Source organism: Gorilla gorilla, chromosome 13 (genome assembly GCF_029281585.2).
Source record: "Gorilla gorilla gorilla isolate KB3781 chromosome 13, NHGRI_mGorGor1-v2.1_pri, whole genome shotgun sequence".
In the NCBI taxonomy this organism is placed as follows: Eukaryota; Metazoa; Chordata; class Mammalia; order Primates; family Hominidae; genus Gorilla; species Gorilla gorilla.
The window spans coordinates 127,000,311-127,024,002 of record NC_073237.2 but is presented as its reverse complement, the minus strand read 5'-3'; the positions used below and the strand labels follow the sequence as shown (position 1 = coordinate 127,024,002).

Genomic DNA, 23,692 nt, shown 5'->3' with positions numbered 1-23,692 from the left:
TTTAGGTCATACGAGGTGCAGGCAGGACTCAGACCCAAGTTTAAGTGTCCACACATTCATGCCTCACACCCTGCTGCCTTAGGTAGGCTGAACTCGCCAGGCCCCACTAGAACCACGTGAGGCATTCCTTGCACATGTGCCTGGCTCTGCTCGCGTGTGGGTGTGGCAAGGCAGCCGGTATTGTAGCCAGGCTAAGGTTTGAGGAGACCTCAGCAAGAGTGTGGCTCTCCACTGAAACCCCAGCAGAGTGGATGGAGCATGAACTTGCCATGGAACTGGCCCCTCCGTGCCTGTGTGAGTAAGGACAGGTTCCAGCCTCTCTGAGCCCTCATCTGTAAAATGGGGAGGATAGTCCTGGTTACCTCTCAGGTCACACGTGCACAACCATGGTATGACTCTGATCAGAACCTATTTAAACCTGTTTCCTTGGCCGAGCGCGGTGGCTCACGCCTGTAATCCCCGCACTTTGGGAGGCCGAGGCAGGTGGATCATGAGGTCAGGAGTTCGAGACCAGCCTGGCCAACATGGTGAAACCCTGTCTCTACTAAAAATACAAAAATTAGCTGGGTGTGGTGGCGGGCACCTGTAATCCCAGCTACTCAGGAGGCTGAGGCAGGAGAATTGCTTGAACCCGGGAGGCAGAGGTTGCAGTGAGCCAAGATCGTGTCACTGCACTCCAGCCTGGGTGACAGAGCAAGACTCCATCTCAGAAAAAACAAACAGACAAGCAAAACCCTATTTCCTCATCTCCAAAATGGGATAAGAGTCGGATTTTCCTTATAGAAAAGTAAGAGCCAGTGGATTCTAGTTGTTCATGGTAGTGATGTATAAAGTCTCTGCAAACACTGAATCATCAAATACTAAACCCTTGTTCCTAAGGGAAATACAATGCAAGGTTCCTGCAAGCCAGTGTCCACACCAATCTATAGATAATCTTTTTTATTTTATTTTGTTTTATTTTATTATTGTTATTATTTTTTCAGACGGAATCTCGCTCTGTCACCCAGGCTGGAGTGCAGTGGTGCAATCTCGGCTCACTGCAATCTCTGTCTCCCAGGTTCAAGCAATTCTCCTGCCTCAGCCTCCCGAGTAGCTGGGATTACAGGCGTGCACCACCATACCCAGCTAATTTTTGTCTTTTTAGTAGAGACGGGATTTCACCATGTTGGCCAGGCTGGTCTCGAACTCCTGATCTCAGACATCCTGCCCACCTCGGTCTCCCAAAGTGCTGGGATTACAGGCATGAGCCACTGCGCCCAGCCTCTTTTTTATTTTTTTAAGAGATGGGGTCTTGCTATGTTGCTCAGGCTGGAATGCAGTGGCTATTCCCAGGCACGGACATAGCTCACTACAGCCTTGAATTCCTGGGCTCAAGTGATCCTCCTCCCTCAGCCTCCCTAGTAGCTGGAACTACAGGCATGCATCAGTACTCCATAATCTTGTTTTATGTGTGTTTCTGTTTAAAGACCCCTCATTGGCCAGGCATGGTGGCTCACGCCTGTAATCCCAGCTGTTTGGGAGGCCCAGATGGGTGGATCATTTGAGGTCAGGAGTTTGAAACCAGTCTGACCACGCTGAAACCCCATCTCTACTAAAAATACAAAGAAATTAGCTAGGCATGTTGGTGGGCGCCTGTAATCCCAGCTACTCGGGAGTCTGAGGCAGGAGAATTGCTTGAACCTGGGAGGTGGAGGTTACAGTCAGCCGAGATCGTGCCACTGCACTCCAGCCTGGGTGACAGAGCAAGACTCCATCTCAACAAATAAATAAACAAAAATAAAAAATAAAAATAAATACTCCTTACTTAATATGTATATTGTTCACCTATTAACATTGAACTCGTGGCCAACAGCACTGTAACTCAGGCCTGCAAGAGGCAGAACGCATATATTGTCTCCGTCAGCTACACCTCAGCCTTCCTAGGCTTAGGAATGCTAGATGGCCCTTTAGTGCCATGCTTGGGGGCCACTTTAGACAGTAAAACTGTCAAAAAAGAAAAAAAAAAGGCACAAAATGCAAAAACTGTGGCACTAAGTAGACTGCAAGGAAAAGTACTTATTTATGACACGAGAGCTGAAACCAGAAGGCAGAGCGCCGCCTTTTCTACCTCAGCTGGGAACACGTGCATCCGGTAACTCAGGTTTTTCACCGTGAATGACCCGCAGCTGCTCTGTGGGGGTAGACTTGGGGGTTGCAAATCCATTTCAGTGAGTAGGTGAATTTGCAAATACGGAGTTGAAAATGATGATTGACTGTAGTGCACTTCCAGGGCTGGCCAAGTTGGTACTCAACCCTAACTTTCAAGATCTTCTCCCATCCTGCCAACCATCTCCCTTGGTGGTGACTACAAAAGACAGTGCGCCCCCAGGAGGCGGTGGTCACGCTCTCCTCCGAAGCCCCAGCCGGAGTGCAGCATAGAACCTGGCACAGAACTGGTCCCTCCATGCCCGTGTGAATAAAGGCAGGTCTCAGCCTTTGACTCTGAGCCCTCTTCTGTGAAATGGGGAGATTAGGCCTTTCTACCTCCCAGGGTGCAGAGACCACCTTGGAAGCAGGTACCTGGAAAGGGCCAGGACCCCCTTGGTAGATGCTACAGAAACACCTTCAAGACAAAGGACAGCCAAGATGACCATTGTTTCAAGGGCAGTGAGGGTTGTCTTTGCTTCCCCTTCCACCCTACCCAAGATACAGACCCAGGGCCTGCAGCCCCCTGCGGAATTGAGTGTCAAGCCACTTTCTGGCCATTAATCTCTAAGCATCTATCAGGCCCATTTGCTTCAGCCCATCTTAAAAAACCCCAGCTGGGCCCTAGTGGACCAGAAATGGGGCTGGGAGACAGTGGGGCTGTAGCCAGCTAGAAGCTGCGGCTCTGGGGTGACCCACGTTCTTATGGACCAGGCACTGCACTGTGCCATCTGTGCCCCAGCCGACCCTACTGTGGGGGCTCTGGGACATCATGGGTGGTCACCACTTTCGAGTGACCCTGGAAAGATGGTGCCTCCTATCTGATGAGAGGCCAGGGGTACTGATTGAGGCCGGCTGGCTGAGAACTCCTCAACCCCAGCCCAAACTTCTGGGTGGGGCTGGGATCGGCTCAGCAGGGTCCTTGATGAATCCTGAACTTGGGAGGCTGGCAGAGACCCAGTAGGCATGGGCGGTGGCGGGTGAGGGTGGGGCATGCATTCAGAAGACAGACTGGGCAAGCGCCCGCCCCGCCTCCCCGACCCCGACCGCCCTTACAGTGATGACCATGCATCTTTCTTAATGGAACACAACCGCTGAACTTGGTACATTTCAAGCACTTTAGCCTTCCAGTACACCAGACTGCTGATGAAAATCATCTTCCTTGGGCGCCATGTTAATGAGAGGCCAAATTTCATATGCTTGCAAACTTTCCCCCCCTGCCTCCTGTCGTACCACACCCCCTCCCCCCAATAAAAGATTGCATCAGAGAGAAAGATTTCCATAATTTATAGTATGGGCATTTCACTGGGGACAAGCGCTAATCTGTACTTACCGATACATTTAAGAAAATGCATCCTCCGCAAGCCTGCGCCATTTATGACTCTTGGCACAAACCACAATGCTCAGTCTTCAATTAAGGGACACCTTAGGGTTCATTATCACACAATCGTTCCCTGTGAACCATGCCAAATGCTGTTTTGGCACAGAGCTTGGAAGATGAATTAGAAGGAAGTCTTCTCTGTAATGCCCTCTCCCGAATTCCCATTACCGTCATCAGCGTTTACGCCCTCCTCCCACTCGGCCCCTCCCCCCACTTTCCAAGTGCCTTTTACTATTCAATTTCTCAACGTCAAACTCGATTCTCTAGAGGTGCAGTTAAAAATGCCACATCTCCTTTCTGTCTTCCGGCTCTCAACAGGCCTGCCATGGCCGCAGATGGGCTGCTCTCCACACCCCTTTTCGGCCTGAAGGAGCCACAGATGCTTTTTTCCCCTCCTGTCAGAAGCTTGGAGTACAGACAAGGGGCCAGTATTGGCCAGGCACAGCCCAGCAAGCCCCGTTCAGGATGGAAACAGGTCTCTGCATGTAAGTAGAGGAGACCCGCACAGAAAGGCTGAGGGCGAAGGCAGGGCCCGCTCAGACGTGAAAGCAGACACTGCTCAATGCCAGTCACCCCAACCAATGGGACAGAAGGGGAAAAAAAGGCGAGGGCTGATGCTATTACTTAATGCCCTTCCAAGTCTGAGGCCCACACTGTCGCCACGAGTCCTAAGACCACAGGACTGTAACTTAACACCTCTGGGGAAGGACGCCCCATTTGTTTCTTCATGAAAGGACAGGACGTAATGAGCACGTGTGCTGAATCTTCCCAGCCCTCCTGGCAATCTGGCATCCCACCGTGGGCACGGGGCTAAGAGCGAGAAAGCACCACCACCAGAGCCACAGGTGAGGCTGGGGACGAGGAGGTGGGGGATGCAGGCAGCAACAGTCAGGGAAGCACACCGCGCCTAGGGCAGCCCACCTACATTTGTAGGCAAATGTGTGTGCATGGGCATGCAGGGAAGGGGAGCGGGCGGAGGGCAAGGGGCTGCCCAGTCAGTCGCAGAAGCCTGCTGACCCGCCGCACGCCCTTCAATGCATCTCCCAGCTCCATCCGGTGACACTCCCATTCTGACTTCTCACTTAGAGATGCCTGACTGTGACAGGGAAGGGGAGCTGAGCCCAACCACGGCTCTCAAGTCAAGCTGTCAAATCATACAGGGCCATTAACATAAAATTAGCTTAACGAACTAGCTAGACATCTAGACCGTGCACCAACGAAGGCGGGCAGACGCAGTGCAAGATGACGGGCGAGGCCCGCAGGAATCCTCTTTGCCTCTCGGGCGGCCGCAGGCAGGGGCAGAGGGATGAACCGGCGAATGGAAAGCAAACAGGCCAGAAAGACTTTGCCCACAAGATGCCTTGTGGAGATTTTATTATATAGAGTGTAAAATGAATTGTCAGTCAAATAAAAAGAACACTTTGTTTTCTTAAAAACCCCATGCATAACATTTTCCAATTGTCTTTTTTAATAGTTAGACATTTCAAGCATTATAAGAAAAATAAGGAGAAAAAACCAGAAACTGTAACTTCAGTACATTTCAAACGGAATGTCCCTCAGGTCAATTAGAAATGCAAGAAAAAATAGCTTCAATTCCGTTTTTTTTCCTTTAAAAATACATGTTATCTGTACACGATACACTACAGTAAACACTGGAAATCATATTATCCCTTTCATTAAATCAAAATTATTTAATTCATAATGCGGTTAATACTAGATTTATTTATTCATCTAGTTAATCTGACAAAATATTAAGAAAATATTTAAAAGAAAAAAGCAAACAACACCTTGGAATTAAAAATAGTTATAACTACATTTTTATACGGTTTAATGTTCCACAGTGTGTGTTAAAAGTTATATTGAATTTCTTAATATTAAAAATAACAGTATTTATATTTCTGAGAGAATAGAGAAAGGTTTTTTGTTTTGTTTTAAAAACAAGCTTGGAGGTCTTAGATACACAATTGCAACTGGTAATGGAGACATGAGAAAAACGTATGCTAAACACACGAGCACATTTTTATATTACCCCTTTCGAACTCTAGAAATTATACAAACCCTACAAAATGCCCCTCCCAACCCCTGTTGGACAGCAATACAATTATCTGTCTCAGTTCAGAATTCACATCATTCATTACAATACATAATAGTTCAGTTTTTTTAAAAATGCAATAAAACCAGACAGCCAAGATACAAGAAATTAGAAGTAAAACATTAAATGAATTTACACATTTAAGAATACTTAAATACTGCTTTAAAATTTTTAAAAAGAATTTGTTACATACCACCTAAGACTTCCAAGCCACTTTCTGTTGCAACAGAAAAAACTGCAAATAAAAAGGACACAAAACAAAACAAAACAAAACAAAACAAAACAAAACCATCATGTTGAAATGTCACAGCTCTGAGGCACATTCTGGTGCCTGACTTTGTAGGTATTGCTCCAAAAAGAATCCCAGAGCTTATACATTTGAAATAACAAAAATAATGAAACAAAAATGATCAGCAATTTTTAGTAACTAATTTTCCCAATTTTTAGAAAAATTCCGTTAATCTAAATATAGTGTTTCACAGAACAAAACAATGGTTCTTCATCAAAAGGTTTGCAAATGTAAAAACCTCTGTTACAAATAGGTTTTCTTTGACAATGATTTTGAGGGGAGAGTTGGCCACGAGGACGCTGTCCTACTGCTCCTGTGGGCGGAAGGGAAGAGGAATTAGTCTGTGATGGCAGGTTCTCAGGTCTGTGTGCCAGTGACCTCCCCCAGGTCTCGCGTCACGGGAGCTGGGCCAGACAAAACCTCTGCTGAAGAGGTCTTGGGCTTCTCTCTCCACTAGGGACTTGGGGCAGGGAAGAGCGGACAGTGGGAGCCACGCTTCTCCTCCGTCACCACCAGCCCTGACACCTGTTTCCCCAGGACCAGACCCAGACGGCCAATTTGGCAGAGAGAGGCCCAACCAGCTGAGTCCAGGGCCAGGAGGTAACTGAAATGTTATCCATGAGGACCTGACTGGCATCAGGTGGGAAATGCGCCCTGTGGGAACATTTGGACGTCTTCCCTTCTTTAATAAGAAATCCGTTTTTGGCCTCTGAACAGAACCCTCTAGGTTGTGCACAGGAGAGGAAAGCTGGGCTCTGCCCCCCTGCCCTCTCACTGCCTCCTGCTGCTGCCCGGGCATGGCTGACGGCCTGGCCACTCCACCCTCCTCGAGAGCAGTCGCCGGAGCGCACCCTCTGCACTTGCTCCTTTACAGTTAGGGAAACTGAGGCTTAGAGGAAGAGAGAGACTACTAATCAGCCGTGAGGTCTGGGGCCTGGACTTGAGGAAAGTTCAGGCACTTCCTTGTAGGGGCTGCGCCCCCAATCCTCCCACTTGGCCTAAACTCTTTTTCTCCAGAGCGAGGAGGGACAGAGGGGCTGGAGCCGCGCTCTCAGCAGAAGCAGCCTCGCTGAGGAGCTATGGCGCCCAGAGGTTCCTCCTAGCCCAGTGCTCTCATCCTGGGGTCAGGAAACACAGAAGGCTTGGGAGCAGGGGCTTGGGGCTAGGGAGTGGCAGCGGTGCCAGTGATTAGCTACAGACCTGGCTGTGGGCCTGCGCCTGCCCTAACGTCTGTCCGTAGAAAGCGACCTGCTGTCTGTAATATTCTGCCCAGGCCATTGTGTAGTCCGGTGGGGAGCTGGCCTGAGGAGCAGCGCTGGCGGCATGACCTGGTTGACAAAGGAGGAAACACAGGTTATCGGGAGCGGAGGTGCACTGGGCAGGACCCTTCCCAAAGGCCCTGGGCATCTGCTCTCCCTCCGGATGGCTGGAAGGCAGGGAGGTCTGGGAGGCAGTGAGGTGAGGCTGGTGTTGCAGGAGCGCTTGCTACAAAAGGTGCTGTTAGCCTCTTGTTGCCCGGCCCCTGCTATGCCTGTGAAGACCAATCCTCACACCTGCCTTCTCTCTACGGAAGCGCATTCTCTGCATCTCCCTGCCTGCCCCTTCAGCTCCCAGGGCCCTGTGACAGACAGAGAAGGGGGGATCCTGGGGTGGGGGTGGGGGAGAAGGGGAGTACCTAACTTGGGTGCCTGTGATAGTGTCCAAATCCTGTGAACAGCTTCAACACAGGCCCAGGGGTCTGGGAATTGGGATTTGGGGAAGACTGGGCAGCTGAGCTTACAGCACTCTGGTGACCATGACTCAACACCCCCACCTCCAACCCCTAGAAGGGCCATGAACCTGGCGATGATGCCAACACCAGGGGGACCATTTCTCTGGTAGCCTTCAACCCGATCTCTTCCAACCAGCAAGAAACATCCTCCAAACACAAGGCACGTGAGATACCTCTTTAAACAAGCCCTCAGTCCTCCGGTCTAGTAATCGTGGGCTATATCCCGAGAGTCTGGTCCTGATTTTATGTGACTCCCCAGAGACCTTTTGCTTGTTGGGTCCCTTGCCCTGCTCTGAAGGCTGGTTTCATTTCTGGTAGTTAGAAAACGGGCCTACTTAAGAAGAGAAACTAAGCACCCAGCTCCAATGCCCAGGTAAGGCCTCCTTCCCTGAATCTCACCACCTCTCCTCATCTGCCCTGAAGCACCAAGACAGAGAACAAGATGCCTGGTTGGTCTGTTGCCGGCCAGGTGGCACCCAGCCGGAATCTTTCAGTCCCTAAGGAGACCAGACGCCAGCTGAGCCCACACTTCCAGGTGCCACGCCCACCTCCAGTCCTTTGGAGCCCAGCAGGGGGAGAATAAAGAGAAGGGGATGTACCGAGTCGCAGGGCAGCCTGTGGTCACTGACTGACTATGCCCAGACTCCTGACAGAGAGAAGCAGGCAGGTACAGGGTGGAGGACGAAGGCAAATAATGAGATCAAGCCACACAGGGAAGGCATTAGGGAAAAAAGAGGTGACAGTGAGCCTTGGACTCTGAAGTCTCTCGGCTGGAGGGGACTGTGCTGCCACAGGTTAGGAGGGCCGGGCACTCACTCTGTTTTTTGTAATAGTCTTCCCAGGCCTTGCTGTAGTTGGGCTGGCTGCTCTGCGGCTGGCTCTGCTGGCCTGTGCGAAGAACACAAAAGCAGTCAGGCCTTGCGGGCTCCTCACAGCCTCGGCCCCAGCCCGCCAGCTGCAGGCCCTGCCCTGCACTCCTCCACCTCGTTCCTGGCCACACACGGCTCCGCAGCCCTGCCTGGGAAGGAGGTGGCAGCTGGCAGGGCTGGGGGAAGGGGTGTAACTAAGATCACTGTAAGGGTGGGGCTGGGCACACGAGGCAACTAGCAAGGCTAGCCTGACCCTCTTCAGATGGAGACGCAAGCTTGACGGCCACAGCCACTGCTGTTCTGAGGCTCCCCAATCAGCCTTCCAAAGGACAAAGACTCCAGAGGCTGCTGACCACTCTCTTCGCGTGGCTCTCTGTTCAAGGCCTGGGGGCTGTGCCTCTGGACCAAGGGAAGTGGAGGGGCCATGTGGAGCAGGGGTAGGCAGCACCAGTGGGCTCCTGGACCCTGTCCAGCCTCAGGCCAGCTGGGGTAGGGCAGAGGGAAAGGGGGTGCATGTGTTAGGGTGGTCCAGCCCTTCTCTTCTGTGCAGGACCCTGGGTTCACCCTCTAGGCTATGTGGGCAGTGAAGACTGGGGGATGCGGAGAAACAGCCAGCATGGGGGAACAGAGCCTCAGCACCCTGCCAGGCACAAGAGGGGGTTCAAAGACCTGACCACAGTGGCGGGTCAGGACCTCTCCTTCTGCCCAGGCTGGGGCTGGCTCAGGTGTCCACCTGCCAAGGCCCACAAAAGACCCCCTCACTGTCTCGTCTCCTTTAAGGATTGCAGCCTGAAGCAGGGAGGAAGGGCAAACCACTGCAGACAGCATGCAGCCAAATGCTTTCTCCACTAGTTCACTTTACTGCAGACTGAGGAGCAGCGTGGGGAAGAAGCAAGCAGCGGGAGGAAGGAGGGACGGAGACTCCCCGCTTCCTCCGACAGGGGCAGGGTGAAAGAGAGATACAGGCAGCAAACACTCTTCCCTCAGACGCGGAGGGCGCCGGCAAGCAGGACTTCGCTGCCAAACAGTATTTCACCAACCCAAACCGGTTCTCAACTGCAAAACCCCTGAATAAACAAAAAAAGCCAAGCTCCACAACATGAGATGAAGGCTGCCCGACGGCGGCAAGACCACTGGGTGCCTCCTGCGCTCTCCCTTCCTCAGCCCACAGGCCTCTGCCCGTTCCACCCGCCAGGGGGCCGTTTCCCCTGAAGGCCTCCCAGGCCTCAGTGTCCCCAGAGTCAATCCTGGCCACCTTGCTGCCTGGAGGATTATCTCAGACTAGAACAGCAGGTGAGGAGCTGAGGAAAGGAAACAGGGTTAGCCCCTATGGCCAAGCGAGCAGAGGGAAAGGGGATGGATGGTGGGAATCTGGGTGCCTTGTGGGTGCTCATTGCAGAGTGTTCTAAGATATTTGAAACGTTTCATAATAAGATACTGGGGGAAAAAAAGGGAAGAAACACAACTATACAATTTCAGAGCATGCAAGTACTTTAGAATTCAAACCCAAACCCTTGATTTTACATGTGGCAAAGTGGAGCTCCAGAGAAGGCAGGGTGTGCCTAAGGCCACACAGCACTGGCCTCAGGACTCTGTGTAAGGCTGAAGTGGCAGAACCCCAGAAAGGGGGCTCAGGCCCTCCGAGCCAGGCTGTGAGGCGGGGCCTGTGGCCTGGGTGCTGTCGGAATCTGCAGACACTGAAGAAGCCTTTCTAAACACAGGACAGAAACTCCAGATGGGTCAAAAGAACGTGGATCGTACTAAGGTAAGGGTTCTCCTTTGCTTTGTGAAGGCCATGCCAGAGGGACTAGACCAGCTCTGAAACCCAACAGTGGTTCCTGAAGCGTCTGTGGGGACAGAGAGGGCGGCGGCTTTGATTCCCACCAGGACTTTCTCCTTCACAACCAGTCTCCCTGGAGAGACGGGATGCAGAAGAAGTCATTCCCTAGCTGTTTGCTTCTGAAAAGTTCAGGAGATGGAAGCCTGAGAGGGGAGAGGAAGGCAGCCATCCAAGGCAGGGGGAGGGAGTTGGAGGGCCAGGAACCAGCCCCTCAATGGGTGGAGAAGAGGAGGAGCAGAAGCTGGCTCAACCCATCCCCACCCATGCATAGGGAACAAAAGTGACAGAGGCCCAGAACTCTGAGGACAGGTGGGCCAAGAAAGGGCCAGCCCAGAGTCCCCAGCCCACCTGAGGTTTGTGCAGTTTCCCTTGGGGCCTTTTTCTGAGCATGCGCAACCCCTGGTACAGGCCTGCAGGAGGGCCCAAGCCCCACCCAGAGGGCTCCTTGTCATTTGGGGAGGGGCATCCTGGGCCTGCTGGCTGAGTTGAACGAGGGCGTTTTGGCCCCAGGACTTCTGTGGGCCGCAACCTTTCTGGAGGGCATGCACTCCCCGCCCCGAGTCACTTACTTGGGACCTGCTGTGTGGGCTGCTGCCACGCCTGGTAGGTGCTGCCCCAGCCCTGGGTCAGAAAGGCCGGAGGACCACTGTGGATGACAAGAGGGTCACTCGTTCCTATAGGGGGCAAGTCACCCCTGTCGTCTCCCTCTTCACTGCTCACCTCCCTCACCCCAGCCAAGCATCACCGGACCCTTGCCTGTCGGCAATAGCCAAGTGACCACCTTAGTGCCGTCTGTCCCCAACTGAGTCACAGCAGGTCACCTACCTCACAGGGGTGCTGTGGGGGTTCCCATTCACCTTGGCAGCCATGTTTGGGAAGCACCCGGAGCTCCTTGGAGGAAAGGTACTGGGAAAAGGTGAAAGAAACAACAGACTGAGCGCCTCACAACGGAGGGCTCGTCCCCTCCCCGCACCCCAGGGCACTGAGGGGGCGGTCGGGACAGAAGACCCTCTGCCCTCTGAGAGGCTCCCACCCCATCGCTGAGGTCAGTGAGTGATAGGCCGGAGGGACCGCTGGTGAGAGGAAAAGAAACGAGTCCTGCCCACGCCCAGAACTTCAGGCCTTGGCTGGCACTCCCTAGAAGTAGCTGGAAAGGACAGGGGATCTCTGGGGAGTGAGTGAATTCTCTCAGGCAAGACTGATGCAAAAGACTCACTTTTGATGAGGTGGGGCAGGTGGCTGGCTGAATGGACTCTGTCCGAAGGCTCCAGGTGCTCCGAGATTGGTCCCCTGTGGGGGCACAGAGGGAGTTCTCACCTGCTGTTGGCTGCACACCTCTTTCCTCTGCCCAGGCCCACCCCGAGGCAAAGCCCAGCTTTTGGGGGGATGGAGTCGAGTGAAGTAAGGACACCTACGCACTCACACTAGCCTTCCTTCCCACAGCAGGCTGCGCTGCAGAAATGGCTTCTGCCCTCCAGCGACCAATACCACCACACAGCCAGTCCTGGCACCACCACAACTGCCCTGGCATCACCCTGGGGGTAGGGACCAACCTGCTTGACTCTCCCGTCAACTTAGGCTGGCCCAAGGCTCTTTCTGCCATTCTACGTCCCCATTGAGGTGAGCAGTGGCCCATCTGTCCTCCATCAACACTCCCTTTCTTTATCTGCCTTGAGGTGCCTGAAACTAAAGCCAGAGTCAATGAAAGCTGCCTGCTGGGCTGGCCGCCAGGGCAATGCCAGCGGAGTCCCGGGGCCGCGTGGGGGGAGGCTGCCGCCCCAGCCGCTCATCTAAGCCCGCAGGGGAACGGCTCTGGGGCCTCGGCTGCTGCGGCCTTGGTGAGTCCTGCCAGGCTTCCTTCATTGCTTCTGGGCCTGGCTCTGGCACTCCCTGGGTCTCCGACCCTCCCCTTCGGCAAAGCAGGAGGGGGCTTGCCCTCGTGTGATGTGAGAACCCACAGGAACAAGAAGCACAAGGTGGCGGGAAAAGCTGGTACCTTGGACATCCACAAGAAAACAGCTATGAGTAAGCCAGGTGGGGGAAGGACCCTGTACGTACGCCAACTTTCTCATCTATGAGCTGCCTGGCCACCTCGATCTGCTGGGGAACCCCCCTGATGGTGAATCTCCGCAGGTTGGGGTCGCTGTTGGGAGGGGGGTTCCTCTGAAGCTCCACGTGCGCCCCTGACTGCTGGTTGATGCTTTTGATGTTCTCGCCCCCTGCGGACAGCACAACACAGGCAGAAGAGTAAGCAGAGATTGCGGCAACTCCTGAGGCTCTGGGGCACTTGGCTCCTGAAGACGACTCGGGGGGATTTTGTGCACGTCGGCACTTGCCCTGACAGTAGAGAAGTACTCTCTATTTACTCCAAAGTGGTTCCAACTAAACCCAGGGCTCTCTCACTTGCAAAACTAGCTGTTTGGAGTGAAGCTGGACTTTCTCTCAAGGCCAAGCTGAGGCCACATATGCCATGTGAAACCTCCATGTGAAGGTCCTGAGTGGCCCAGAGACCAGGTCTGGGCTGAGGCCTGTGGGTCTACACCATGGAGCTCACCCTTGGGGGCCAGCTGTGGGGCTCCCGCCCAGCCAGGGATGGCACTGCCCTTCTTAGCACAAGAATGGTGAGCCAAGGGCGCCTCCATGACAATGGGGCCTTCAGCCTGGCTGTGGGCAACTTTCTCCATAGGCCAAACAGATGACCACAGGCCCAACCATGCCTGGAGCCCACTCGGGCCTTCAGTACCCCACCCTGTCACTTCTCAAGTCCCTGCCTCCTCCATGGGGTGACGGTCTAGACAGGCAGTGCAAGGATGGGGTGGAGGTCACAGAGACCTGGGTGGAGCGGGGCTAACAAAAATTCAGTTGGTCTCTTTCAAAAACCTGCGAGAGTCTCAGTCTCTTCATGAAATTTGCGTAATAAAAGCTCCAGCAGCGTAAAAATAGTTGGATTCTTCTTCTGAAATTCACAGAACTTGCGGATCTGCTCCGCTCAACTCTGTGGGGGATGGAGTGTTGCTAGGAGGAGCCAGAATACAAGGATAACTTGGAGCACAGTTTGGAAAAGTGGAGAAAAAGGTAATCTGCTCCAAAGCTGGTATAGGGCAGCAGCGAGCCTGGGTGATCAAAAGCAAAGACCGCGGCCAGTGTCGGCCCCTCCTCCACGCCCACAGTCAAAAAAACAGGCCCTAAATGCCATGTGGCACCTCACCAAGACACCCTCCACAATCCTCCAAACACTCCAAGCTTCCCTCTACCCACTGCCAGAAAAGCCCTGTCTCAACAGCCTATCGGGCCAGTAGGGGGGGGACGCTAAAGGCAGACACAAGGGCGTCTTGCCAGGACTCTACAGAGGTCCAGGAATGAAAAAGGCAGGTGGTCCTTCCTGAAGGCAGCAGGGGCAGCCCTTACGGGGGAGAAAAGACGCCGGGAGACATGGCATGCAGATAAGGTTGCATGCAGAAGACGTGGGTTAAGTTTAGGGTGGTTTTAAATTTTAAAAACAACCAATAAAACCAAATGTTGTGCTTGTGATTTCCTTAAGGTCCTGCTGGAGTTTCAGAGAAGCATCCCTGCATTTTCCACCCTGGCCAGACCCGCCTGTCTGGGGACACCGGGCCAGCGCCCACAGCTCTGATTTCCTCTGGGCCGGTACAAGCCCCTCCTAGGGGACTTTTACCTCTGCCCTTTACTCGGAGGCCATGGATCTTCTCTGCACCATGAAAAGCTGGCTCCTAGGCAATGTTTTTTGGGGAGCAATAAAGAATAGAGACTTGGCCAGGCGTGGTGGCTCACGCCTGTAATCCCAGCACTTTGGGAGGCCAAGGCGGGCAGATCACCTGAGGTTGGGAGTTTGGGACCAGCCTGACCAACAGGGAGAAACCCCGTCTCTACTAAAAATACAAAATTAGCCAGGTGTGGTGGCGCATGCCTGTAATCCAAGCTACTCGGGAGGCTGAGGCAGGAGAATCGCTTGAACCCCAGAGGCAGAGGTTGCAGTGAGCCAAGATCACGCCACTGCACTCCAGCCTGGGCAACAAAAGCGAAACTCCATCTCAAAAAAATAAAAAAAAAATAAAAAAGAATAGAAACCAAAATGGAGACCATCTCCACAGGCAAACCTAAGACTCGAGGGAACCCTACCAGCCTCCAACCAGATCCACTTGGTCTGGAGGCAAAAGCACAAGTACACGAGTGTCTGCGACTGAGAATCCTGCAGTCTCCAGACAGCTGAGGCCCCGGCCCTCCCAACTGGGCCCCTCATCCCCAGGCCTTGGGAACATGCTAATAAGGTGAGGAGGCGCCACAAAACCTTGTGGGGCCGGAAGGAGTTAATTTAAGTTCATCTTCCTTCAAAATGAGGTCACTAGCTTGGCACATGGTGGCTGTCTGTAGACTCATTCAGCAGCCCGCTCCATTCTTCTACCTGATGGGGGGCAGAAGTGCCCCACCAGTGGCCCCCCGGCTGGACGTGAAATCGTAAAGCAATTAATCAAACCTGCTAAAAGGCCTGGCTGACAAGAGCAGGCTGGCTGCGCTATCTGTCAATGTTGCTGTGTTTATCATGGAAATCCAGCAGGGGCCAGGGAGGCTCTGCGTCTGTCCAGGCCAGAGGCCAAGGAAAGATGGGCCTGGCTGCGTGGGGCTCCTCTCTCCCTTGCCCAGGCGCCCATCTCAAGGAAAAGAGATGTCTCACATGGGCCCTGAGGGGGTGTGTGTGTGTGTGTGTGTCACATGGGCCCTGAGGGTGTGTGTGTGTGTGTCACATGGGCCCTGAGGGTGTGTGTGTGTGTGTCACATGGGCCCTGAAGGTGTGTGTGTGTCACATGGGCCCTGAGGGTGTGTGTGTGTGTGTGTGTGTTTGTGTGTGTGTTTAGGCCTGCGTCTGTCCAGGCCAGAGGCCAAGGAAAGATGGGCCTGGCTGCGTGGGGCTCCTCTCTCCCTTGCCCAGGCGCCCATCTCAAGGAAAAGAGATGTCTCACATGGGCCCTGAGGGGTGTGTGTGTGTGTGTTTTAGTGTGGTGTGTGTGTGCCATAGAAAGACCCTCCCATATCCGAGACGCTAATTAGGCTTCTTCAGGCTGCTATTCAAGCATGGGACACAGACCAGTTACTGCTTCGTTCTCATCACTGTTTTCTAGGAATCACTCAGGATGACTTTGTGGAGGACCAACTACGAGGGGCTGCTCTGTGAGCACCAAGGGCTCACTATGAGAACCTGTCATGGTGAGGCAACAATGCTCAGTCAGGGTTTAGAGACACAAGCAAATGAAAACTTCGCTGACAAAATGGTTTGCAAAAGGCCAAGAAATCTAGATGTAGCTAATCATCAACCTACAGGCATCAACTAGCTGCAGTCTCACAGCGGTCAGGCTGACGGCCTGGGTAGTGTGGGACTTCTGGCAGCATCTGGTGCAGCCTGCAATATCCCCAAACACTCACCAGCCCGCACACCTGCCGGCAAATGAACACGAACCCATATTGTTCCTACCAACTCTGAGTGGTTCAGCACCTAAAAGACAACACGGTTTCTTGCATTTTGCAGGAGCATAAGCCCACAGTGTCCGTGAGCAGGGACGAGGGCAGCTCCTGGGAGGTGAGTGTGGGGGGGCTCCCACCTGCCCAGCTCTGGAGGTCTCTGCTGGTGAAGCATCCCCAAGTCCTGCCTATCCAATACGAGCGCCCCTCAAGCAGCTAAGGGGTATTTGGTGATCAAAGAAATTTGAGAAACTCTGGAGAGACGACTGTTTTCTCCACATGCTGTCAAATACCTAATGAAGGCAAATACGAAACCCAGTGACAACGGGAGTCCCCTGCTGGCAGCGAGGCCTGGCTCAGAGCCCCACGGAAGCCGAGCCCTGCTGCTACACTGGGAAGGCCCCACAGCCTCGGCCCTGGTCTCAGTAGCCTTTCTGGGTCCCAGGGCTAGCCAAGATGAACTGCTGCCAATGGCTGAGAAATGTGGCTGCTCTCTCCTGGTTCTCAGTGAAGGACAGGAAGGAGCTACAGTAGCCATGAATGAGGGTTTCTTCCTAATGTTCTCCAAAATGCCCAGAAAAAACTAACAAATCAATGTTTATTTCCCTCCACAGAGAGTCCGTGACTCACGGTAAATATGCAGAAAGGATAAAAACCATTTTCACATGTTATGCGGATCAAGACCAAATACTCAAATCTGGTAAGGGAAACAAGCGACACACTGTCGAGAAGGAATTTTCACTGAGGATACTGTCTCAACCGTCCCTCTAAATTCCTTGGAGGTGAGTTAATTACCAATCAGTCGACTGACAAAGGCCCCCCCATCTTGCGCAAGGTATCTTTTCACCAAGCTAAGCTGCCCTCAACAGGCAGGGAGTTTTACTGCTGTCTCTTCATACTCACCAGAAATAATACACTTTGCTCCTCACAACAGGCCCGTCAGCAGCCTCAGAGAACCATGCCAAGCAGGGTTTCGGCAGAAGGTGGCTACTGCCTCCAGACCGGGCAGCCCCAGCCTGCAGCAGCAAAGGGACCTCACCAAAGGTTCTGGAGGTCCCGTGACCTGCCTTCCCTCAAGCCAAACAGCTGAGGGGGGATGTGAAACCCCAGCTGCCTCTTACCTTTGCCTATGACGAGGCCACACTTATCGGCTGGCACCGTGTATGTTATCTCCTGGACGCCACCAGGGGCTCCCACGCTCCAGTCGCCACGGCCACGACCTCTTCCTCTGGCTGCTGCCAGGCCTCCAAAGCCGTCTCTTTCCTGGAAAGATCACAGGGCTGCAGCGACCTCTGCCACTGCCACAGCACCACTGCTCCTCTCTTTTCCAGGGAGGAGGTTAAGTGACAGGATGTAATCAATGCCACCCATTAGAACCTAGCACCTTTCCACACTTCCCATTCTGAAGGGCTCTTTCAAGCCAGAATTAACACCCATCACAGGTGTATCTGGGGAGGACCTCTGCAGACAAACACATGCGGTTACATAAACAGCTCAAATGTATCCAACAGAAATAGGCAGACACAAACTCCAAGGCTGAAGCACAGCGGCCTTTCTCCCTGGAGCTTTCCTCACTGGGCCCCGATCTACAGGCATCAAGAACTGGTTTATCCCTTGCAGCTGAGGCCCCTCTTTCCTGTGGCGGACACATACTGGGCCTATGGGAAGCCAGATATGCACAGCCTGCTGACCCTCCCCGAGCAGGCACTGCTATGAGTCACAACACCTGGCACTCCAGTCAGCAAGAAGAATAAACGGATTTTACTCAGTTTTAGAAAACTTCTTGGCTGTTGTGCCCCCAAGCAGCAGCAGCAGCAGTAACAGGTTCAATAGTGACCATTCAGGGATACTTCAGCAGGGAGGAACAGAGGGATGCCAGGGCCTCCTCCCCATGTGGGGCTGGAGAAGTCTCTGAAGCATTCTCCCACTGTTCACCCAGCAGAGAGAAAAACCTAAATCTAACTGCGAACAGAGGAAGAGCCCTTTCATCGAGACGGCAGCAAGTCTCATTCCAGCCGCTGTCCGCGGAGTCATTTTGGAGCTGCAGTATTTAAACGCTCTTAAATGTGGAGGGTGAACCTGGTCAAGCTAAGAGCTATTTCACGGAAGGGAGAAGCCGCACAGACTTTCCAACACATGAAGAAATGTTGGGCAAAACCTGCTCATGCTGATTAAGAGTAAAGTGAACGTTTACCCAGAATCTAAACCAGCAGAAAGCTGAGACAGTTGGACTGCTTTTCCCCCGCACTCTGCTTTTATGAGACAACTGCCAAGTAAACAAGGCAATTTTAGAATGGATGTTCACACACGCACACGAGCGCACAGTCAACTTTCTGGGTATGCCACAGATCTCGAAGAAAAGGTTTTCTCCCAAACATCTCGCAGCCTCTGCAGTGCAAGGTTCATAAACTTTTTTTGAGACAGAGTTTTGCTCTTGTTGCCCAGGCTGGAATGCAATGGCAGGATCCTGGCTCACTGCAACCTCCACTTCCTGGGTTCAAGCAATTCTCCTGCCTCAGCCTCCTGAGTAGCTGAAACTATAGGCATGCGCCACCACGCCCGGCTAATTTTGTATTTTTAGTAGGGACGGGTCTCACCATGTTGGTCTTGAACTCCTGACCTCAGGTGATCCACCTGCCTTGGCATCCCAAAGTGCTAGGATTACATGCGTGAGCCACCACGTCCAGCTAATTTTGTATTTTCAGCAGAGACAGGGTTTCACCATGTTGGTCAGGCTGGTCTCGAACTCCTGACCTCAGGTGATCCGCTTGCCTCGGCCTCCCAAAATGCTGGGTACAAGAGTGAGCCACCGTGCCTGGCCAAGGTTCATAAACTCTTGCTACAAAAAAAGGATGTTAGAGATCATTTAGAGCAGGGGTGTTCAATCTTTTGGCTTCCCTGGGCCACACTGGAAGAAGAATTGTCTTGAGCCACCCATAAAATACACTAACACTAATGATAGCTGATGAGCTTAAAAAAAAAAACAAAAAAAACAAACCATACACACACAAAAAATCTTGTAACATTTTAAGAAAGTTTATGAATTTGTGTTGGGCTGCATTCAATGCTGTTCCTGGGCTGTGTGCAGCCCACAGGCTGAACGAGCTTGATTTAGTGGCTGTTTTATAAACTTGTCTAATCTTAAGAATTGCCTGGGTCTCTAGTGAAGACCCATGACCCTCCCTTGGAAATGCTGATTCAGTAGATCTGGGGTGGGGGCCTACACATTTGTAATTTGAGTAAGAACCACCAGATGGCTCTTAGGGGATCACATGGAGAGCACTGCCCGGTGCAAAGCACCCTGAGTCTGCTGCTGGGAACACCAGACCCAGAGGTTCAAAGGCAGCTCCAAGGTCACATGACTGATGGCAGAGCTGGGACTATAATTTCCAATCTCTTGCTTTATTCTTCCGTTCTGGTCATTCTCAAATGTATCCTCAGTCCTACCATCAGTTACAGGGGTTCCTAGCACTGTCACACAGGCTGGCTCACAGTCCAAAGATGTGCATGAAATCAAGTGCATGAATGCAGCTTTAGGACTTTGGAGGACCCTGAAGTGCCTTCTACCACTAAGACTGGATTTCACTAACACAGATTAACATTAAATACACTTGATTATTTGAAACTTGGCGACCAATCTCCATGGTATTTCCCCACATGGTTTAAATAGCCAGAAACTTACTGTGTAAAGGCAATCTAGATGGTGAGGTAAATAAAGGCAGAATAATTAATGAGTAGAAAAAAAAATACCAAGAAGGCAGGAAAGAGGCTGATGTAGAGAAACTGCTGGTTTCCCATAATGTGACTTGAGACGCCTCAGGGTGACAGCTCTATGGTGCTGCACCGAGAGCCCCGGGTAGCACTTTCCACTTCTGCAGCCCAAACACTCACACTCCGCAGAGCTGGACCCACCTGGGCTGTAAGAATCAGCTCGCTGATGATATGCGCTGCATGCTGACACCGATCCGGAGGGCCCATGACCTGGGCAGCTCTTTCTGGACTAATCCCATCATCTGAGGAGCCAGGTGAGAGACAGGATTAGAAAAAAGCCCAACGTTAGAAGGAAACAAGGATTAATCTGATTCCCAATCAATATTCTCACCCGCGGTGCCAAAAGGGGCAACAGGAATACTGCCAGCTGCAGGGACTCTTTTGGAGTGATGTGGGTGATAGGAAAATGTGTGTAATTATATTGTTTTGCATGTTTCAGGTCAATGCTCAATTCTGATGCAATTATAGCCATTTAAAAATGTATCATTAAAGAACTAAAACAAAGCTTGACTTTAGAAAAGCCAAGGGAGTCAAGCAGAGCTACGGCAGCAGCTTCGAGAAGAGCCTGCCATGTCTTCCTCTTTTCAGACCATGTCGAAAACTTTGCTCATTAAGGCAAATTTATAAAATTTAAAAATTTGTCCTTTATTCTAAGATGTTTTGTCTTTGTATGTGGTTTTAAATTATCTCCAATTTAATAAAATCAAAATTATATATATATACATTTTAAAATTTTACTTGGCAAAATCAAAAGCTGACATACTATGCATTTATGACATACTATGCATGTACGCCAAGGATAAAAAAGAAAAAAGGCCTGGAAATCAAAGGTGACCGACATGTATCCGGGGAGGGAAAAGAAGGCTGGGAGAAGAAACTGAGATTGGTCATCCGGTAGCAGTATGTTGCAAGGATGAGAAAGGTGAATACACATGAACCAATAGCCAAGCCCTTGTTTTGTAAGGTGTTTTATCATCCTTTTAACACTAAGGATTTTTTTTTTTTTAACACTAAGGATTTTTAAATCATCATACCCACCTGGTTTAAACTGAATCCTCACACCAGCATCATTCTGGATCTTTTTGATCATTTCCCCGTTTCTTCCTATTACAATCCCCACAGCAAACCTAGGCACAGATACCTAGGCACAGAGAAACCAAACCACATCAGAACTTTTCACAAACCTGTCTTTTTAAAGGGCACTTTTTTTTTTTTTTTGAGACTGAGTCTCGCTCTGTTGCCCAGGCTGGAGTGCAGTGGCACAATCTCAGCTCACTGCAGCCTCCGCCTCCCGGGTTCCAATGATTCTCCCACCTCAGCCTCTAAGTAGCTGAGAAAACAGGCGCAGGCAACTATGCTCGGTGAATTTTTGTATTTTTAGTAGAGATGAGATTTCACCTTGCTGGCCAGGCTGGTCTTGAACTCCAGACCTCAGGTGATCCGCCCACCTCGGCCTCCCAAAGGGCTGGGATTACAGGCGTGAGCCGCTGTGTCTGGCCAGGACATTTTTTTTTTTTTTTTTTTGGAGATGGAGTCTCGCTCTGTTGCCCAGCCTGCAGTGGCACGATCTTGGCTCACTGCAACCTCCACCCCTGAGGTTCAAGCAGTTCTCCCTGCCTCAGCCTCCTGAGTAGCTAGGATTACAGGCACCCGCCACCATGCCCAGTTTATTTTTGTATTTTTCAGTAGAGATGAGGTTTCACCATGTTGGCCAGGCTGGTCTTGAATTCCTGACCTCAAGTGATCTGCCTGTCTTAGCCTCCCAAAGTGCTAGGATTATGGGCGCGAGCCACCACGCCTGGCCCAGGACACATTTTTTTTTAACACGCAACTTAGTTTTTATTATAGTGCATTCCTGGAAATGATATAATAAAGGACATTTTTCCCTTTTAGGAATAATACTGTGGTTGAACTGCATTCTTTTTTTTTTCTTTTTTCTTTTTTTTGAGACAGAGTCTTGCTCTGTCGCCCAGGCTGGAGTACAGTGGCACCATCTACGCTCACTGCAAGCACCGCCTCCCAGGTTCACGCCATTCTCCTGCCTCAGCCTCCCGAGTAGCTGGGACTACAGGCACGCGTCACCACACCCGGCTAATTTTTGTATTTTTAGTAGAGACAGGGTTTCACCACATTGGCCAGGCTGGTCTCGAACTCCTGACCTTGTGATCCACCCGCCTCTGCATCCCAAAGTGCTGGGATTACAGGCGTGAGCCACCACGCCTGGCCTGAACTGCATTCTTAACTGTTAAATGCATCCAATTTGAGATTTGATCAAAATGGTTATAAAAATGAATAAGCCTTATAGATGAAAGATGAAAAATAGTAATTTTGCCTTCCAATAAATACACCATACACACTGTTACCCAGGCTGGACTTGTTATCCAGGCTGGGTTACAGTGGCGTTAACTGTAGTGCACTACAGCCTCGATCTCCTGGGAGGAGTGAGCCTCCCTCCTTAGCCTCTAGAACAGCTGGGACTATAGGAATGTGCCACACTGGGCGAATTTAAAATAATTTTTTTTTGTTTTGGTAGAGGTGGTGTCTGGCTATATTGCCCAGACAGATCTCAACCTCCTGGCCTCAAGCAGTACTCCTACCTAAGCCTCTCAAAGCACTGGGATTACAGGTGTGAACCACCATGTGTAGCCCTAGTGGTTCTTTAAAATGCATTTTTTTCCTTCATTTTTCTTTTATTGTGGCTAAAATATACATAATATTTATCATTTAACCACTTGCAAGTACACAATTCAATGACATTACATACATTCACAATGTTGTGTAACCATCACCACCATCCATATCCAAAACATTTCATCATCCCCAACAACTCTGTATCCATTAAACAATACTCCTCCTTCCCCCAGCATCTGATAGCTTTTGCTACTTTCTGCCTGTATGCATCTGCCTCTTCTAGGTGCCTCAGAGAAGTGGAATCGTACAATATTTGTTCTGTATCTGTCTTATTGCACTGAGCATACTGTTTGTAAGGTTCATCCATGTTGTCGCATACAACAAAATTTCATTCTCTAGGATAGATTCTGAAAACCTGAACTTTGGTTTTTACCTGGGCAACTGGTTAACCTCTAAAGCAAAGCTTCAAAACCGAGGGAAATGGCCCCATGCCCTGAAGTGTAGCCAGCTCCCTCACTGCAGGCTGCTGCTGTTCCAGTCCACCCTCACACCCACCCTAAGGAGCCAGAGAATTCTTAAGGTTTTGAGACAAAACTTAACTAACTTGCTCAGGGTTAAAGAGCTAACAAAAGTGTGACCTACAACTTCAGTCCTCATCTCATTTGCCTACTAACCTGTAATTTAAGCATACCTCTATACTGCCTCCTCCCATTCGAGAGTTGAAATCGCTGCGTACACCCCGAAAGTCAGCTTGGTCTTTCTCTCGGATAATCTCTAGTACCATTTCTCTTGCTTGCTGCATAAACACAAACAAAAAGCATTATGAGAAAAAATTCCTGAAAAAAGATACATCACCAGGTGAAATTTCAAGATCAAACCCTCTTAACTTGGGTTTAAAGGCGCTCAGCTGTAGGACAATTCACTTATTGCTTATGGGACATGTAGGGGATGTGTGTATCTTATCTTAAGTGATGTGTTCTTTCCACTGCCCAAATGTCCACACAGGGAAGGGTCCACCTTCTATAAAAAGCCTCAGTTGGGTGAGCACATCTGCATGTAGTCAGAAATGGATTCCTATCACCCCTAGGTGTTTTTACATTTTTAAATCTTTTTCTTTCTGATCAATAAAGTGGATTGACCTAGGTGTTTCTTGATGCCATTTCTTTCTAGCAGGAAGGGGTGTCTAAGAGCGCCCACTGAGGGCAGGTCCATGAGACAGAGAACTTTGCCAAGGCTTTACAACACAGAGGCACTCCAGTAAGTTAAAAAGAAAAGGCTGAAAGCCAAATACATTGCTTTAAACAAACAACAACAACAACAACAAAAGGGCAAGCCTATCTTATTTCTATAACCTACTGGTGAGACTTCCTTGTGGACGTCACTATATCC

At 51.0% G+C, this 23,692-nt stretch overlaps 1 protein-coding gene across 4 annotated transcripts in view; it reads right to left on the bottom strand.

Annotated features, from left to right (window-relative positions):
- Positions 1–4,906: 4,906 nt before the first annotated feature.
- FUBP3 (far upstream element binding protein 3) overlaps positions 4,907–23,692 on the bottom strand; it is a 58,908-nt gene continuing 40,122 nt past the window's right edge. For 2 of the 4 annotated variants that reach the window (XM_004048747.4, XM_055351351.2), the window contains exons 9-19: positions 22,995–23,099; positions 20,711–20,813; positions 19,814–19,914; positions 17,023–17,164; positions 12,485–12,645; positions 11,643–11,716; positions 11,252–11,332; positions 10,996–11,072; positions 8,534–8,605; positions 7,147–7,274; positions 4,907–6,259 (exon numbers count right to left, since the gene is read on the bottom strand). In XM_004048747.4, the coding sequence (XP_004048795.1) occupies positions 6,251–6,259; positions 7,147–7,274; positions 8,534–8,605; positions 10,996–11,072; positions 11,252–11,332; positions 11,643–11,716; positions 12,485–12,645; positions 17,023–17,164; positions 19,814–19,914; positions 20,711–20,813; positions 22,995–23,099 (1,053 nt within the window). In that variant the 3' untranslated portion in view covers positions 4,907–6,250. The remainder of the gene's footprint in view (positions 6,260–7,146; positions 7,275–8,533; positions 8,606–10,995; positions 11,073–11,251; positions 11,333–11,642; positions 11,717–12,484; positions 12,646–17,022; positions 17,165–19,813; positions 19,915–20,710; positions 20,814–22,994; positions 23,100–23,692) is intronic. The other 2 variants (XM_019034032.3, XM_055351352.2) reach the window with 1 other exon arrangement.